Source organism: Cololabis saira, chromosome 21 (genome assembly GCF_033807715.1).
Source record: "Cololabis saira isolate AMF1-May2022 chromosome 21, fColSai1.1, whole genome shotgun sequence".
NCBI lineage: Eukaryota > Metazoa > Chordata > Actinopteri > Beloniformes > Belonidae > Cololabis > Cololabis saira.
This window is the reverse complement of record NC_084607.1, coordinates 13,073,215-13,091,163: the sequence shown is the minus strand read 5'-3', so window position 1 is coordinate 13,091,163 and position 17,949 is coordinate 13,073,215. Positions and strand designations below refer to the sequence as shown.

The 17,949-nt window shown below is 42.7% G+C and overlaps 1 protein-coding gene across 2 annotated transcripts in view; it reads right to left on the bottom strand.

Moving 5' to 3' along the window:
• Positions 1-868: 868 nt before the first annotated feature.
• The window catches only part of olfm2a (olfactomedin 2a), a 52,381-nt gene continuing 35,300 nt past the window's right edge, over positions 869-17,949 (bottom strand). For both annotated transcript variants that reach the window (XM_061711393.1, XM_061711392.1), the window contains exons 3-6: positions 16,212-16,367; positions 10,484-10,703; positions 6,514-6,620; positions 869-1,859 (exon numbers count right to left, since the gene is read on the bottom strand). In XM_061711393.1, the coding sequence (XP_061567377.1) occupies positions 1,185-1,859; positions 6,514-6,620; positions 10,484-10,703; positions 16,212-16,367 (1,158 nt within the window). In that variant the 3' untranslated portion in view covers positions 869-1,184. The remainder of the gene's footprint in view (positions 1,860-6,513; positions 6,621-10,483; positions 10,704-16,211; positions 16,368-17,949) is intronic.

Sequence of the window (17,949 nt, the reverse complement as noted above, 5' to 3'; positions counted from 1 at the left end):
CCTCCATGACATCAGCAAAGAATGGATGGATCCTTAAAGACCTCGAACAAAAGAGAAATGATACAACAACACACTGGGTTGCCGTTTCTATCTGCGTTTTCTATACAGCTGAGAAAGCCAACGTGGCATCAGGTGGAGTTTTCATGAGTAAATAATGAAAAAGACACAATGAAAAAACTTTTTTTGTCAACCGTAACACAAAGAGCATCTTCTTCTTCAACAAAAGCCGCAGGGGGAAGACTGTGACAAACAACTTTCAAGCAGATAGGAGTTTGACAAGCAACTGTGAAGTGCCATTTCTCTGCTATAGTCACCTTTACGTTCTGTCTCTCACTCCTTGTGTGTTCTTTTTGACATGCTGCAAAACTACCTGCGCTTTTTATCGTTTTGTTTTCCCTTCTAAATTACCTTGTTAGATTGAAATGCAAGTAATGACAGCTGCTTTTAAGTTTAACACCGTGGGTGTATTTGGAATCACACTTTTATGCTCCATGCACAGAAGCCCAACAGCTCATCTTGTCAGTGGTCACATCTCCATTTTATTTAACTGTAGAACTAATAACCATTCACTAGCAGCAAAATATGATTCCAGGATTGTAAAGTTATAAGTCAGAATAACATTTTGGCTTATGATTTATGTCTTGTGTCTAGGGATATTAGATTTTAGGGTGAAAGACGGCTTCAGTTTAGCTATAAGCATATTTTCTGCGCGTTTGTGCATCTCATCATATTCACCTACTGGGGATTCATTTCTGCATGTCCTCCACTGAAGAGGAAATACAGGAAACATGACTGGCAGCTGCAAAAAATGTCTTGTTTTCTTTCTTTAAAAAAAAAAAAAGCAGAACAATGAAAAAAATACCACATCTTAAATGGTAAAGAGGATGTTTATTTGTCATCACAAATAAAAATAACCATGCTTACTCATCACAGAACGAAATGAAAGAAGCGTTCAGTCTTTGTCTCTTCACCAAACCTGCTGCCATTATTTTCTTTTTCTTTTTTTTTTTTGGAGAATGTGAATAATAGCACTCTATGAAGATTGAAATACGTTTTAAAAAATCCAAGCCTATGTCCATGCATTCAGGCTCACAACCAACACCTGCTACAGCATATATCCACCTCCGTTGTCCCTCTTGAACCGTTATCACAGCATGATTTGACTGGGTCAGTTCTTCAGGCCCTCAGTCCCCAGAAGTCTTTATAACCTGAAAGAGTGTGACATTGTAAAGCACCTGGTGTCCGTTGTTCCAGGTGTACAGAACCCTCTCCCTGGGGTTGTAATCCATCATTGAGATGTGGGAGTACTGATTGTGGAATGGGATATCTGTGTACTCATAGCTTGATGTATTGGTGTAGTAGGCAAAGTAGATCTTAGCACCAGCAAGATGGGAGTTGGTGACATAAAGTATGCCACAAATCATGAAAGACTCTCCAGCGCTGCGCTTGGGAAAGCCTGTGTCCCAGGTTTGCAGCACCTCCAGACTCTGGGGCTCCAGGCGGCTGATGACAATGTTCCCAGCATTGGGTATGGTGGTGTAAACCGCCCACAAGCCGTTCTCGTCCGCCATCAGGTCGATATCAGAGGAGCCGCCCCAGGAGTACGGGAAGGTGTTGTTGTAGCCGGCCCCGCTCAGGCTGCGCTGCACCAGCACACTTCGAGAACGGAAGTGGTACTTGATAATAATGTTGCTCTGGTACTTGTTGTAGTACAGCGAGCCATTGTAGACCACGTGACCAGTGCCAGCCCAGGGGTGCGGCAGCAAGTGCTGCACGAAGTTCTGGCCCTTCATGAAATCATTCATCGTGCGGTACTCCAGGACACGACGCCCCTTGAAGTAGCCATCCATGGACCATACCTGTTAAGAAGAAAAGTCACGTTTAACCAAAGCTAACGAAAAGATCTGCAGCTAAAGTAAGAGAGTTGTATGATCCCTGGCAGCAGTACCCACAACAAAGTTTTCAATGATGAGTGTTTGTGGTGAATTACTTTTTTGAGCGCGAGTGTATAACTTCTTGCAGTTGGTAGTTGATGTGTGCGCATAACTATTGATCTCTCTTCCATGTGGGTGAAAATGTTGCCTGTGCTTTGCAGGCAACCACTGCTTGTGGTCCCTGCCCTTCCCAATCCACTTTTACAGAAAATCAATCCATTTAGCAACTCTCTCTCTTTTTCCTCAAGCACTCCGAGCGGTTCTTGCCACTGACATGGTGCTTCCTTGCCCGCATTTACAATCCCGTCCCTTCAGTGTTTCCGGTAGGGCACAATTCAGCTTTTAATTGATTCAATGAAACTTAGGTTGGTTTGATGTTTATTTTGTCATTAACATATGAAGGACAGATTGGATAAGATGTCTCTCTCTCTCTCTCTGATTCTCTTTCATCATTCGTTTTCTCTTGTTTTAGTCTTGGCTCCTTTTCAGGTGTAGAATAAGCACTTTTCAACTGCAGTGAGGCAGTGAGGGAGCAGAGGGAGGGCGGGGCGCTAATAGTGATGTAGTACAGGAACTGAATTATGGAAGATGGCAGATTATGGAGTATAGACCATTGTTTCTCCTCTGTTTGCTAAATGAGTCCATGAAGCTAAGGAGGAAGCAGGGGTTCAAACTGATATAGTCTGAATATCTTTCTTTCTTTATTTCCTAAACAAGCTCAGCAGCCTCCTCTCTTCCTCCCAGCCAAACAGATCTCTCATCCTTTCTTGACCCACAACTTCCCTGTCACACCTCAGCTGTCTCATCTTCCATCTCAGTCATGGATTTTGGTGCTGTTCCATTGTTGTCTCCTACTACATCAGGAGATGCTGGCCCCCCCTCCACCACCCCCTATCACTTGTCTGTCTCTAGCAGTCAGGTGAAGAGGCAGCTGGAGAGACTGAACAGGAACAAAGCTGCGGGGTCCAGATGGCATCAGTCCCAGAGTCTTGAAAGCCTTTTGGACCAGCTATGTGGGATTCTGCAGCACCTCTTCAGCCTCAGCATGAGCCTGGAGAAGGTTCCAGTGGTGTGGAAGACAATCTGCCTTGTTCCAGTTCCAAAAAGATCTCATCCCTGTTCTCCTAAAGACTATAGATGTGTAGCCCTAACATCCCATGTCGCTGAAGTCCTGGGGAGACATTTAATTAGTGATGCACCGATTGTTCGGTAACCGAAATTGTTCGGCCGAAAATAGCAAAAAAACACTTTCGGTGTTCGGTGGAATAAGTGGGCAAAAAAACCGAACAATTAATAACGGCGGTGTAAAATAAGGAAATAGACTGCCCGCTCCGTCCCGTAACGTTGCACACTACATAAATCGTTGGCCAACCAAAAACTAACCCCATAATAATTTTACCTAACATTCACCAGGAGGTGGAACCAAAACAACATAATGCTGGGAAATTAAAAAAATTTCATTTTTTTATGTTCAATAAATATTTTCTACCTTGTAATTTTGTAAAAGATTTTTTTCTTTGAAAAGCATGCCTAAATCAAATTTATTTGATTTATGCAATGGTAAAAAAATTGACAAAATAAATGAAAAACTGCTAAGAACCATGTTCGGTATTGTTCGGTATTCGGCCAAGTGTTTATTATTATTTTCGGTTTCGGCCACAAATTTTCATTTCGGTGCATCCCTACATTTAATGGCCCACTTGAATAAGCAACCAAGCACCTTCCAGGACCCACTGCAGTTTGATATTGTTGTGGGGTTGGAGTGGAGGATGCCATCATACACTTGCTTCAGTAAATCCACAGTCGACAAAGCAGCAGCACTGAGGACCACGTTATTCAAATTCTCCAGTACAATTAACGAGATGTTGTATATCTTCTATAACTTTTTTGTGGAGAGTGCAATGTCATCTGCTTTCATCTGTTGGGGGACCAGCATCAGATCCAATCACTTAAAGAAACTGAACAAGCTCCTAAAGAAAACCGGCGCTGTTCTGGAGACTGTTCTGGTGCCTCTGGAGCTGATTGTGCAAAGCAGGATACTTCATAAAATGAAGAACCTCACAGACAACCCTGAGCATCCACTTCACAACACAGTAATTCAGCAACAGAGTGTCTTCACTCAAAGCTTTGGATCTGCTGCAACGCAAACCGCTACAGGAGATCCTTCCTGTCCACAGCAACTACGATGAATTTTTGAAGAGACTTAAATCCTGACTACTACCACAATGATTTTCCCTTTGGGGATAAATAAAGCATTATGATTTGATCTGAATTGAACTTCTTTGGCCCTGGGGAATGACGGCTTGCTGCTGAGGTTAATATATCTAACTATTAATAAAACAGAATGCTGATCAGAAGAGTCTGACATGATCTTAGCGAGTCAGGTGAATGAAGATAAACATCAAAACATTCAGCCACAGAAACTGACATTTTATGTCCACATCGGCTATTTAGCATGTTATGATTTATTGCTTTCAACAGAAAGGCCAACTTCATCTCGTCTCTTAAACCAGGGGTTCTTAACCTTTCTGACCTTGGGGCCCAATTTTTTCAGTACAGAGTGGCCCGGGGCCCATTACATATTAACACTGTATAGCAGGGGTATTCAACTAAGACTTTAAGAGGTCCATTTAGAGAAAATGTACTCAAGCGAAGGTCCAGAACATCATTATATATATATATATATATATATATATATATATATATATATATATATATTCAAGTAGCCTCATAGTTGTATCAACATCTGCATCTGACTGTTATATTAAAAAAAGTACATATTTGCCACTTAACATGTGTAACTTGAATTACACATATTCTTTTCTCTTAAAAATAAAATAGATTTTATTTTATTTTTCAAATGCTATCTTATTTCTTTACCAGCGGTTTGAATTTCCCCTTTTCTTTGTTAATTGTCTCAACACATTTTTATAATAAATGAATATAAACACATCTTAACAATTGAACAGTTTTGCAGTCTCTCTTTCTTCCCCTGTTATAATCTTATGCCCCTACTTTCTGTCGTTCAGTGAGAGAACTGAGTTTTCTCCTGTCAGGACTTTAAATCTGGGCTGGATAGAGTCAGGATCTCATACACATGTGAAGGTGCTCATTGACGAGCCTGGAACGATATTTAGTTTTAATTATGTTCATTGTGGAGAAAGCTGCTTCACAGCTGTATGTGGACCCAAACATGTTTAAGATGGTCAGCTTATTTTCTGTGACTTCAGTTCAGACTTGAGTGGATATGTTTGATGAAAAACTTTGTGTTTTGTTTCAGTGGTGTTTTACTTTCGCACTTTGAACGCCACGGTCTCTGAACGTATGAGACACTGGTTTTGTCCCAGTGGGAAGACTGAACCAGGATGAATCTGTCCATTCCGGGTTGAACTTCCCTTTCCACCTGTTACGCTTCTCATCTCTGTATATAGTCAAGCTAATTACTGTATTTTGACGATCATACGGGCGCCGTGTGGAAAGACGCCGTCTACACACGGATCACCGCCTTACAACACACACACACAAGTGTGCATATTTAAATATAGAGCGGCAACAAAAATTATTTTGATTTTGCTTTATGTTATTTACATTAATAAGTTGTCAGGACTGCGCGTCGGATTTCATTTCACGTCAGCCCACATCTACAATCCTTCAGCAGTAAACGACGGACCCCGCCGACCGAAGGGCACCGACCTCCCCGGCCGCGGGGACGCGTCAGGATAAATGATCACGCCGCGCTCGCTCGCTCTGGGCGCAGACCCAAGTAATCGATCCCTGATCCTGGCGGATCTAAACCTACTCTGTACAAAATGAAGGATTTACTCTGTAAATACACACAATTTCTCTTACTATTACACGTAAAGCTAGCTGAGTGTCTTCTCCTCATTTGGTCGGGAGTTGCCATGCAGTCCCGCGGCCCCCGCGGCCCACACGTACAAAACTGAAATTTTTTTTGCGGCCCACTAGGTGGCGCTCGCGGCCCAAGTGTGGGCCGCGGCCCTATGGTTAAGAATCACTGTCTTAAACCATATCAGCTTCCATTCTTCCCTACAAATAGCTAATAAGTCTTCCGTCTACAACCTTCTCATACCTCACAACTCACTTTCCTCCTATTCCTTCCTCCTCTTCCTTCCTTTGTCTTACCATTCTCCAATACCTGCAATTACTACTAAACCATCTGAGTTGAAAGCATCTCAGCACACTCTTGGTAATTATCCAGGTGATTTAGAAAACTTTAGTACAAACAACTCATTCATTTCTCTTCTGATGATGAAGTGATTAATCAGCTGATGTTCGTAGTGAGAGGAAGATGAGAAGAAGGGAAAGAAAGGCAATCCATCAGTGACTCAGCTTTACATTCTCATTCCTCTCTGTCTCTCCTCTTCTATAGCTCACGAGAAATCCTGCTCACCCAAAACATTCAATCAGTCACTGACGAGTCATGACAGCTCTGCTGTGATAGATTGTCTTTTTGATTGAGCACCTGATTGAGTTTTCTTGACTTTGTTTGTACTCTTCTTTTGGTTCAGTCATCTTCGTTTTTTGAACAAGAAACTCGCGGAAGGACTGGGAGACTCACCCTGTTGTCTGAGCTGGGTATCATGGTGTCTGTCATCCACGAGCCAAACCTTGACCCTGACGCACGCACTGTGATGGGATTACTCACACCAGTGAGTTTGCCGCAGCCTGGGGTCAAAGAAGCAGAAGTAGTAAGACGAAATGCAGGCCTCTAGAGGACACACGTAAATACACACACACACACACACACACACACACACACACACACACACACACACACACACACACACACACACACAGACACAGACACTCACGCACAAAGCACAGATATCTGCTCTGTAGTTTTAATCTTATTAGTAATCTATTTAATAATGAAAACACTTAAATTTGCATTTTATGAAGTTAATTTAGCTCTTTCCATTTCCCATTATGGATAACGCGGTTCATTGCCACTAGATGTTACTTGCCTCTAGATGACATCACAGTGTCATCATGCTATATTTGCATTCTGCCAGGTGTCATCCTTTAACATCTATTTTCCTCCCCGCTACTCTCTATGCTCACATAATTGTATTTTAATAAGGCTGAATTCCCATAAAGCGGCTCTCATTGATATGCTTTTCTCCTTCTGGTAACAGATGGTAAATCAGGTGTTAAACAGTGAGTGCATGTTAATCTACATTCACTTTCAAGTGTCTGGTCTGTTCTGCTAAAATCTTGCTCACATAACCATGACGTGCTCTGGCGATGACAATTATTGTCTTCATATTTAAATGTACAGTAGAACACCAATCTTGTATTGCTTACACTCCACCAGATTTATGGCCAGTTACGGTATATCTTTTGTCTTGCCAGATGTGTGTTTTAAGGAATGTGCTGATCGTAACTGTGCTACCTGTGAGAGCAAACAAAAACCCTGCAGGGCAGCGTTGTCAAATCTGTCCTACAGAAGGTAGCTAAGGCTTGTTAGAACCACTGCTAGCGGCCATTTATAAAAGAGTGTGTAGGATTCATACTTAAAGTTTACGTAAACCCAAAAGCCGAAAATGGCGGGCGCAAAAAAAAATCCGGATTTATAAAACCGTGTGCACGCATACCTGCACGTAATGTTCGCTTTATAAATCACAGTCCAGCTGGAAGGTTGCGCAGATGAATTCGCCTCATATCCCGCCCTCTACACTCCCACTTCATACCATAAATGGGCAATGCAAACTACTTTATGACTGTACTTTACTGACTGAGCATGCGCAGCGGCTACCTGCAGCCTGTTTCTGCCATGCGTCAGGATGAATGAGACGTGTCGAGCCGGTGTTCTGCCGAGATGTCCTACCTCGGCAGAAAATACTACCGTACGATCCCCGTTTCTTTTATCTCAGTTTCTTTTCTTTCAAAGGATTTTTCATGCAAATAGACGATTTAACAGCAGGAAGTCAGAATGTGCTTCCACATAGATCGGCCCTTTTGCACTAGTACCACCTCAGCTACCCGCCACGGCCCCGTTTTGCGCTTTTGCACTAGGGGCTGAGGCGGGTAGAGCCGCTCCAAGCAGATACTTTTTCTGTAACCATTCTGGCGAGGTTCTAACCGGGCTGAGCCGGGACTATTTCTGACGTCATCACATTACAGGCAGCTGATTGGTCGGGTGACGAGATAATTAAAAAAGGCATGTAGACGGGCTGTTTTACTCTCAGCCGCTCGCGGCTCCAGCTGATTTCTGATCAGCGCCGACACAAACAAAGGTGTTGTGCAATCGCGTACGTCACAGCAGCTTCACACCAACCTGCCCACTTCTCACCTGGCTGTGGAAAAACAAACGGGGACAAAACGGGTGGAGCCGCGCCGAGCCGCGCCGCGCCGTGTCGGGCTGATTAGGTACTAGTGCAAAAGCACCATATGTGTACGACGCGTCGGCGGAAGAAAAAAACCCGTCAAATCACGCTTCCAGATAGATAGATAGATGTGTGTGAGTGTGTGTGTGACTGAGTTCAGGAGGAGTTAAACAGTTTCATTGCTGTGGGGACGAAGGATCTCCTGAATTGCTCCGTTCTGCAGCGCAGTGAGCGGACCGACCGCTGCCGCTGCAGCTCCAACCTGCAAATGCAGGTAGAATGATTTGACATGAAAATACCCCGTCAGATCACGCTTCCACATAGATAACGCTTCCACATAGACATCAACATTTATCTATGTGGAAGCGTGATCTGACAGGTTATTTTAATCTGTCAAATAGTTGTACCTGCCAATATCTATGTGGAAGCGTGATTTGACGGGTTTTTTTCTTCCGCCAACGCGTCGTACACATCGATCTATGTGGAAGCACTTTCTAGACCCTCCAGGAATCCGCGATTCCGTGATCGCGGAAAAATTCCGCGATCACGGAATCGCGGATTCCTGGAGGATTTTTCCGTGGATTTACAGACCTTCCGTGGATTTCAATGTCTGGTGCAGAAAAATCCCTTTTACTGGGGTTAATATTGCATATGTCCGCGCTGAATATGCGAATTATGCGGGGCTCACTTGATTTCACCGCATCATCCCCGCACATTTTCGCATAAAGTTTGGAAAAAGGGGGGAGTGTTGTGAGTGACATGTCGGGACGCCCGGTCGCGACGTGCGGGACCCACCCGGGGACCTCCGCACCCCTCGCAGAAACCGCCACCCCCCAAACAGCAGCTCTCACCCGCGGGGGTGACAGGAAAAAGAGAGTCCCCCCGCGGGCGGCGCGGCTGCCGGGGGACTCTGGATCCGCGCTGACCGCGTACCACTGCGCCCGCGAGGGCCGGCGGAGGCGGAGCTCCCATCCACTTGAGGATCTTGCCGGCGGACGCGTGGGGTGACGGAGCCCCAGCTCGTCCCCTCGCTGTGCCGGTGCGCCCGGCAATCACCCGAGCACTGAGCTGCGGGCTGGAGGGAGAGAGGCGGCCGCCCCCCGGGCGGCCACCGCCCCTCTCCTCTCCACCCTCGCTCTCCTTTTTTTTTCTCCTACGACCTTAGATCACACGAGACAACCCGCTGAATTTAAGAGGGAAGAGCTCAGCGCCGAATCCACAACTTCCTGCATATTTCGCAATTTCACCGCATAAAAGCACATAAAAAACCCGCACATTTATTCGCAGAATCAAGGATTTTTGCCCGCGTTTTTCTGGAGGGTCTAACTTTCTGACTTCCTGCTGTCAAATCGTCTATTTGTATGAAAAAGCCTTTGAAAAAAAAAAGAAACGGGGATCGTATGCAGTGCTTTAAGTGGGCCGGTACGGAGCGGTACCCAGTACCGGCACTTCTAAATTGTACCCATCAGCGTATATATATATATATATATATATATATACATATACATACATACAAATTTACATAGTCCCATATTTGTATGACTGGAGGGGGAGAGTACCGGCACTTATTTTTTCCCACTTAAAGCACTGATCGTACGGTAGTATTTTCTGCCGAGGTAGGACACCGGCTTGGGTGTACATGGATCTATAAGTCTGATATGTGATGACATTAAAAGTATGACATGAATCTGGCTTCATTTCACCACCTCACCGCCTGCGTCGCCAGTTCCCCATGTCTTAAGACTGTTCCTACGGGAGGGTCAGGGTTGGCGTAGAGATACGCACATTTTTCGGTTAGTTTTTTCTTTTAAATCCCAACCTTTGCGTAGAAGGTGGCTTGCGCATCTTTCAAGCCCTGTTTTGTGTGCAAGCAAGCTTTATAAATGAGGCCCCTGGTCTTTTGCACATACTTTAGGTTAAGATGTTGATAGAACACTATCAATTAGTATAAGTGGGAGGAGACCCCGGGGAAGACCTAGGACGCGCCGGAAGGACTACGTCGCTCGCCTGGCCGGGAATGCTTTGGGATCACCCCAGATGAGCCAGACCAAGTGGCTGGGCTTCCCTGCTTAGGCTACTGCCCTGCGACCCGACCCCAGATAAGAGGAAGAAGAGGGATGGATGGATGGACTATCAATCAGTAGTTAGTTGGTGATATTTAACAACATACACACATATCCACTGTTATATATTCGTGTGTACCTAATTTCTGCATGCAGGAGTGAAGCCGGGTTTCCAGTAGAAGGACTCTCTGACGCAGCTCCTCATAGTCGTAGGCCCCCATCTCCTCCTGGATGGTCATGAGCACCAAGGATAAATTCCTCACCTCCTCCCGGAGACGCAGGATCATCTTGGCATCAGCCTTGTACTGTTCCAGCACTGGCAGCAGGGGGAGCAGCTGGGTTACCTTGTCTTTTAACTCCTATGATAGTAGTGGCAGAGGAAGAGACACGGAGACACAACAGAGACAGAAGATGAAATCATTCCTCCATCAGTTTATTCCTATTCAGGATCATGGGGGTATGCTTGAGCCTATTCCTGCTCTCTTCAAGCATAAAACAGGTCAGTAGTTCATTGCAGAGCCACACACACTCACTCCTGTGGGCAATTTAGAATCATGCAATCTTCCTCTCACAGTTTGGACTGGTTCAAACTGGGAACCTTCTTGCTGTGAGGCAACCGGGCTAATCTGAAACCATGCTGTAAGACTCAATTCAATTTCAATCCAATTTGAGTTATATAGCGTCTATTACAACAGAAGTTGTCTCTAGGCACTTTCCAGAGACCCAGAACATGACCATGGCTCATTTTAACGTGTACGTGTTTCATGTTAACATCTTGAAGCTGTTTCCCTCCTTTATATATAATGTTTCAATGTGATTTAATGGCTGCATTAAGTTCCCTCATATTAATATACTCAAACTCAATTTCCTTACAAATTGTGGATGTTTTTAAAAACACGACAAACTAAATCTGTAATTTGATTCATTTTTAGGGCCCGAGCACTTACAGTGCGAAGGCCCTATTGGATCTGTAGGAATTTTTATTAGGGCCCGAGCACTTACAGTACGAAGGCCCTATTGTACATGTATCTGTAGGAATTTTTCTTTATTCTTTGTTCTGACAAAAGGAAGGCCTTTTTGCCCCTCTAAACGTGCCCCAAAAGTCACCAAATTTTGCATGCAAGCCAGGCCTGCCGAAAAATTTGATATTTAATGGTTTGCATTAATGTGCGTGGCAAAATGGCTCAACAGCGCCCCCTAGAAAACTTTGTGCCTCAAGCCCCACAATACGGTTTGACGTACATGCATGAAAATCGGTACACACCTGTATCATGTCGCAACTTAAAGCAGCACTATGTAACTTTTCCACCTTAATATAATATTTCCACAGTCATTGTGATGGTACATCAACTTACAACAGGTTTAATGACACCTCTGTCATGGTCTGAGGGGGTCTGTATCGCCTTCACTGGCACTATGTAACTTCGAGGAGCATGGTAGGAACCCTTCCACACTAAAAAACTACACATTTTTACGGCTTTGACTGCTTTACGGCATACGTCACTTCCCCCTCCTTCCCGATTCGTAGTCGAGATGAAAGCTGGGTGGGCGTGGAGCGCGTGGAAAAAAACGAAGAAAATAAAAGTTTTATCGGAGGACGTGAAAAAAAGAAAAGTGGGAGAGTAACAAGCTAAATGCCCGGACAAAAAAAAAAAATGCCTGGACAAGAATAAACATTGGCCTGGCGTTCACTCGCTGGCGTGAGATGAAAGACGAGGAGGGATGTCCGACAAGAGAGACAGAATTGTTAAGATACAAATGTAAATGTAGAGTTCTATGTTCAATAAGTAAAGTATTTTTTTATTTTGTCAGTAAGTATGTTGGACTACTAATTTATGACGAAGTCCCTCTAAAAACTATCAAAACAAATGCACGTGACGGGGACAGGAGTTTTCCGGCAGTACGTGCTCATGGGAAATGTAGTGTTCTTTCTGGTAAAACACTACCGCTTTTGTCCAAAGGAGCTGCCAAACTCAACAAAAGCTGAAAGTTACATTGTGCTGCTTTAAAGAAAAGTCTCTTGGCGCCATGGCCAAAACCGAACAGCAAGTCGACCATTTTGGCGAAATTTATGCCATTTCTTCAGCCGCTTCAGAGCCCGAACCGTAACGTGCATCCAGGTGTGTTATACATCAAAATGTGCATCTCGATCCTGCGACGACGCACATTACTTTTTCTCTTTCAAAAGCGTTACCGTGGTGACGTTAGATGCCAAAAAGCGCACCCACCCTTCATCTGATTGGTCCAGACAGAAAAAACTTTGTGCCTCAAGCCCCACAATACGGTTTGAGGTACATGCACGGAAATCGTTCGCTACACACCTGTATCATGTCGCAACTTAAAGAAAAGTGCCAATTTTAATTAATCGCATAATTTTGGCGCAATTTATGACATTCCTTCGGCAGTTAATACGGCCCGAACCGTAACCTGCACCCAGGTGTGTTATACATCAAAATGTGCGTCTCGATCCTGCGACGACGCACGCTAAACGCCAAAAAGCGCACCCACCCTTCATCTGATTGGTCCATATTTGATAGTTCCCCAAAAGTCACCAAATTTTGCACGCAAGCCAGGCCTGGCGATAAATTTGATATTTCATGGTTTGCATTAATAGGCGTGGCCTAATGGCTCAACAGCGCCCCCTAGAAAACTTTTCTCTGCCATAACTTTTGAACGGGTTGGCATGAATTAGTCCCACCCCTTCTTCTGATTGGTCAATATTTGATAGTCCCTATTTTCTGGCATAACTTTTGAATGGTTTGACATAGAGAGTCGTAGGTGGTGTCATCTGACTTGGTATTGAGTACTTGACCTTCATTGGCCTGAATTAGCCCCGCCCCTTCTTCTGATATTTCATAGATCCTATTTTCTGCCATAGCTTTTGAATGGTATGACATACAGAGTCGTGGGTGGTGTCATCGGACTCGGTTTTGACTCCTTCACCTTAATTGGTGCAAATTAGCCCCGTCCCTTCTTCTGATTGGTCGATATGTGATAAGTCCTATTTTCTGCAATAACTTTTGAATGGTTTGACATAATAACTCGTGGGTGGTGTCATCGGACTTAGTTTTGAGTCTTTTGACTTTTATTGGTGAAAATTGCACGCGCGAGGGCCCGTTCATCGCTGCTTGCAGCTTTAATTTATTTCTATTTCTCAAATACTTTAATGCGTCATGCTTGAACGCTAACACATTGGCACCCTTAATTATTATTTTGAAAGTATTCACAGAGAAACTTTCTTGTTTTTAGAAATTAACAACTAAATCTAGAATTTAATGTCAGCAAAACAACAACAAAAATCAAAGCTGCGAAAACAGCAAAGAAAAACACAAAAGTATATAAAATAATCAGTGATGTTCTGGTAGATTATGCAGTCAGCTGGTTAACTGGTTATAAGTGACGGTGTCAAGATTGGCTGTAAGAGGAGAATCCCCTAAAGGCTCGCTGTCAAACAAGAATGGGTCATGTCTACTTCGTGCCAAACTTAGTTACCAAATCATTGATCAGTGCAAATAAAATATTTCTCAACTCAAAACTGCAAAGATCTCAAGTCTGTCAACATGTACAGTGAGTTTTATGGGACGCCACACCAGATATACCCATGAACTGATTTTGTATGGAAATATGTTCCTTGTTCAGCATATGGATTTGGCATAGTTTTGTTGCTTGATGCCCTTCCCTAAAAACCCCTCTCATTCATCCTGACTTGGGACGGGACTATCAGAGCACTGCCTTGTGACCCCTTGGTAGCCAATACATTGTGTTAATGCAGGTATGTGAATGTGAAGGCCAGAAAACACCTATGGATCCAAGTAAGCTTTTAGCCCTTAAAAGGCAGTTTACGAGTACGTTCAAACTATCATGATCAATGGAGCCACATGAAAAGTATTGTCCCTCATCACATTCTACTGCATCCATAAAAGAAACCTTAAACCACATACTGTAGCAACAGGGACACTGTAAGTGGCCATGGCGTGGGCGAGTTGCAGGTTTTTTATTTACCATTAATGAAGAAGAGTATGCACATTATACCATGAAAGCCACGTTTTCTGGAGGGTCTGGTCATTTTAGTGAGATATTGCCGTGCCTCATTCTGCTCAACTATAATAGCAAGGCTTCTTAGTCACAGTGTGTGCTGTTTACTGGCCTGCTTACAGTCTTCTGATGAAAATGTATGCCACAATGTGAAGAGGAGAATCAAGACAACAGCAGAGATTGCTGAGCAGCTGAAAGCTTGTATTCATCAAAAAATGGACACAGATTTGGCAAAACTCCAACCATTAGTATCATCAGTTCCTTAACAATTAAAATGTACTGTATGAATAAAATAAATGGTAATAAGAACACAGCTGTAAAAAAGGAATGTAGATAATCCGATGTTTACACTTTTTGTTTGCTAATTAAAGCTTCAAACAGATTAAAACTTGTATTATAAAACATTTCCAAACTTCCCTGGAAATATATTTTTGTTTTAAAGATAAAACATTTTGTGAGCTTTTTTTATTCTGTATGATAATCCACTCAGCCATCTCCCATTCACCTGATTTATTCATTTAGTTTTTCAATTCACAGTTTCCATATGCAGATCATCACGCGAATCAGAAAGCCACTTATCTCAGATATCTCTTTCATTGTGGTCAAGTCTCTTTTCACTGTCATCTGTTCAGGTTGGTTAGCAGAGCTTGCACTGCCAGTTTAAATTTGGGATGTGACTCATCACGAGTTTAGAAGTGAAAAAGAACAACATGTCCTCAGGTAGGAGTGCAGGAAGCAGCAGGAGAGTCAGGCTGACGGCATGGAAGGTGGATATCTCAATAGAAATTGGTGTTTCAATAAACTTTTGCCACCACAGGAGGGGCTGTTTCCTCCTTCTAAGGGTTTATCGTAAATCTGGTGATGAAGCAGCTCTCAGCCCTGTGGCGCCACATCATAAATCTAATTTTCACTTTTTCAAGCTGAGAAAATTCTCTCTCGTTAATCTCCCACGCTTTGCCATCGGCAACTTTAAGCTGCACACATTTGTCAGCTAACCTGCACTGCTGAAATGTGCTGTTTTCTTTTGTAAAGAATAAAAATATTAGGTTTGTATTCATACAAATGCAATGATTTAACATTTTCCAGTTTGGATATTTTAGTTGTCTCAGACTTTGCTGATGAATTGATTCATTTCCTAGACATATTCATTTCCTTTATTGGAATGAGTTTCATAAAAACACGCTAAAAGCAAATAAAAGGCATTCTGGCTTGTGCTGTTGCTGAGGCATGGGCCGAATGGCAGAGCCCACTTAGCATTTTATCGGGGCATCTTTTAATCAAACTAGTTTATGGGCCATCTCATCTCTGTAAGAGTGTGAAAAATTTGGAAAAAGCTTTGACACGACAGCCTGCTGACAAGGAGACAAAAAGGCCCACTGATAGTGGCAGCTAAGCTTTTGCTTCTAGGGAGATAAGGTATATATTATATATATGTTATCTAAGAGCACATGCCACAATGTTAAGCATACAAAGTAGTACGAAAGGCTGATGTGCAGAGATGTACACAGAGTAATACAATAAAACTACACAATTTTCTTGCTCATCCACAGATTTACACTAGTCATTCAGGAGTATGTAAATTTACTTAGATTAGCCTGTGTCAGTGCATGACCCAATAACTCAGATGTGGTACTCCAATTGAATTTGTGTACCAGCGTTTATGAGGCAGTCTATCAAGAGTTATACAAAATTTTATTGCCCGTGAAGAGCGAAAGAGATTGCAATGCATCTGGCAGCGTGGTTAAGTGTGTAGTTTCACGTCAATGGTATCCGCATTCACTTGACAATTAGTGCGCACAGGCCGCTGGACAAGAGATGACACAGGCAATTACCTGAAAGCCCTTTGGATTGAGGCTGCGGGGGTTTTCGGAGGCCACCTTCAGCTTTCCATCGACCACTTTCATTAGACTCTCTGTGTTCCTCACATACTGGAGATCTCGGTAGGTCCGCAGGTCCAGGACTTCCATTGACTGGCTGATGTTCTGGACCTGTCATACACAAACAATCACACAAGAATTTATCCAAAAGGCCTTTCTCTTGTTTAAAAATTAACTCCCATTTTTATCCCTATTCAGATTTAATTACACTGATAAATGAGTCTGCGTCTTAATCAGAGAGTAACTCTGTGCCCTCAGTTGATGTGTTGGTTAATCTGGTTTGCCCTTTGTCCAGACCTCTTGATTGATCTGATTAATTGTGGCTCTTTAGGGACAAGAAGGTACAGAAAAAAAGGAAAAGCCCTGAACTTAAGTCATCTGTCTGTTGCAATTCCTCCTCCACATTTGATTCTTATACATTTCATGTGTAAAAAAAAAAAATATTGAAATTGGTCTTGCTTATTTTCATGTTTTCACACAGGGTTAACGATCTTTTCCAATCAAGTACGGCTTTGTCCTACAGTTAGCATGCTCAAACGTCTTGATGTATGACTAATCACACATACAGCCACTGAAAAGAGTTGTGTGCCCAAACTTTAGACGGGTGATGTCTGGAAATATGAAAAGTCAAATCACCTAATCTGTGTATAGACCTCCCACTATGAATGTTTACGATGAGAGGTAATGGACTGCACAACATTCAATTTGGAAGAAATTCTAAACATGATTTGTTCTATTAAGTAGTTGATGTACCAAAACATGCCTGACATTTTACTTGTTTTGTTCAAATTAATCTTTGCCAAGAAACTTGTCATATTTCAATCTTTAAATACATATTTTGATCATACAGTAAACAGATATACATTTAGTACATATCATTTAAAACACAAGTTAATACATTGAGATGTGAAAAGGAATGTAAACTCTCTTTCTTTTCTAATTCCTTAAATCTCAGGACATCATTTAAAAAAGCTTACCGGGCTTTAAATTCAGGGAAATACAAACTCAGATGGGGTTAAAAACACACACTGTATGGCACATTACCATAATTATTGTGGTGAGTGTGAGTCAAAAATCCAGAGGCAGTGTGTGAATATTAAATAATAATAAAGTACACTCATGATTTCATTGCTTGAAGACTCACTTTTAGCGGCAGTAACTTGAAGCAGCTGTTTACTCTTATTTGCTTCAGTTTATTGTAGTTTGTGCGCATGTGTTGATGGAGAAGTCCTGCCACACAGATTTGCTTGTGGCTCACTGTCCTGTAGCTGCTCATGTCTTTCCTCCTGGCATTGTGTTAACACACCTGAATGCTCCAGATAAAAAAAAAGGAGGCTCAAATTGGCTGATTACCCGTTTTAAAAGTGCAAAAGCGCATTTGCCTAACAGCACTGTCCCCTTTTTTAACTTCCATGGAGGAAGTACTTTGAGTGTGCAATTTGTCTTTCACATACCATTTCTTCCTTTTTTTTGTTAAAAAAATAGTGACCCAATGTTATCATTATTATATCATTTGTTTTTCACGCTTAAATATAGGATCTTATAAGGCTCACGTCATTTTTTACACTCTGTTTTTGCACCATATTTTAAAATTAAGTGTGTACTTTTTCACTTTGCTGGACAAAACTGAACCTCATTGAAGGGCAAAAGAAGGTGTTTATTGAATTTCAATTCTCAGAGGATTCCATTTTGC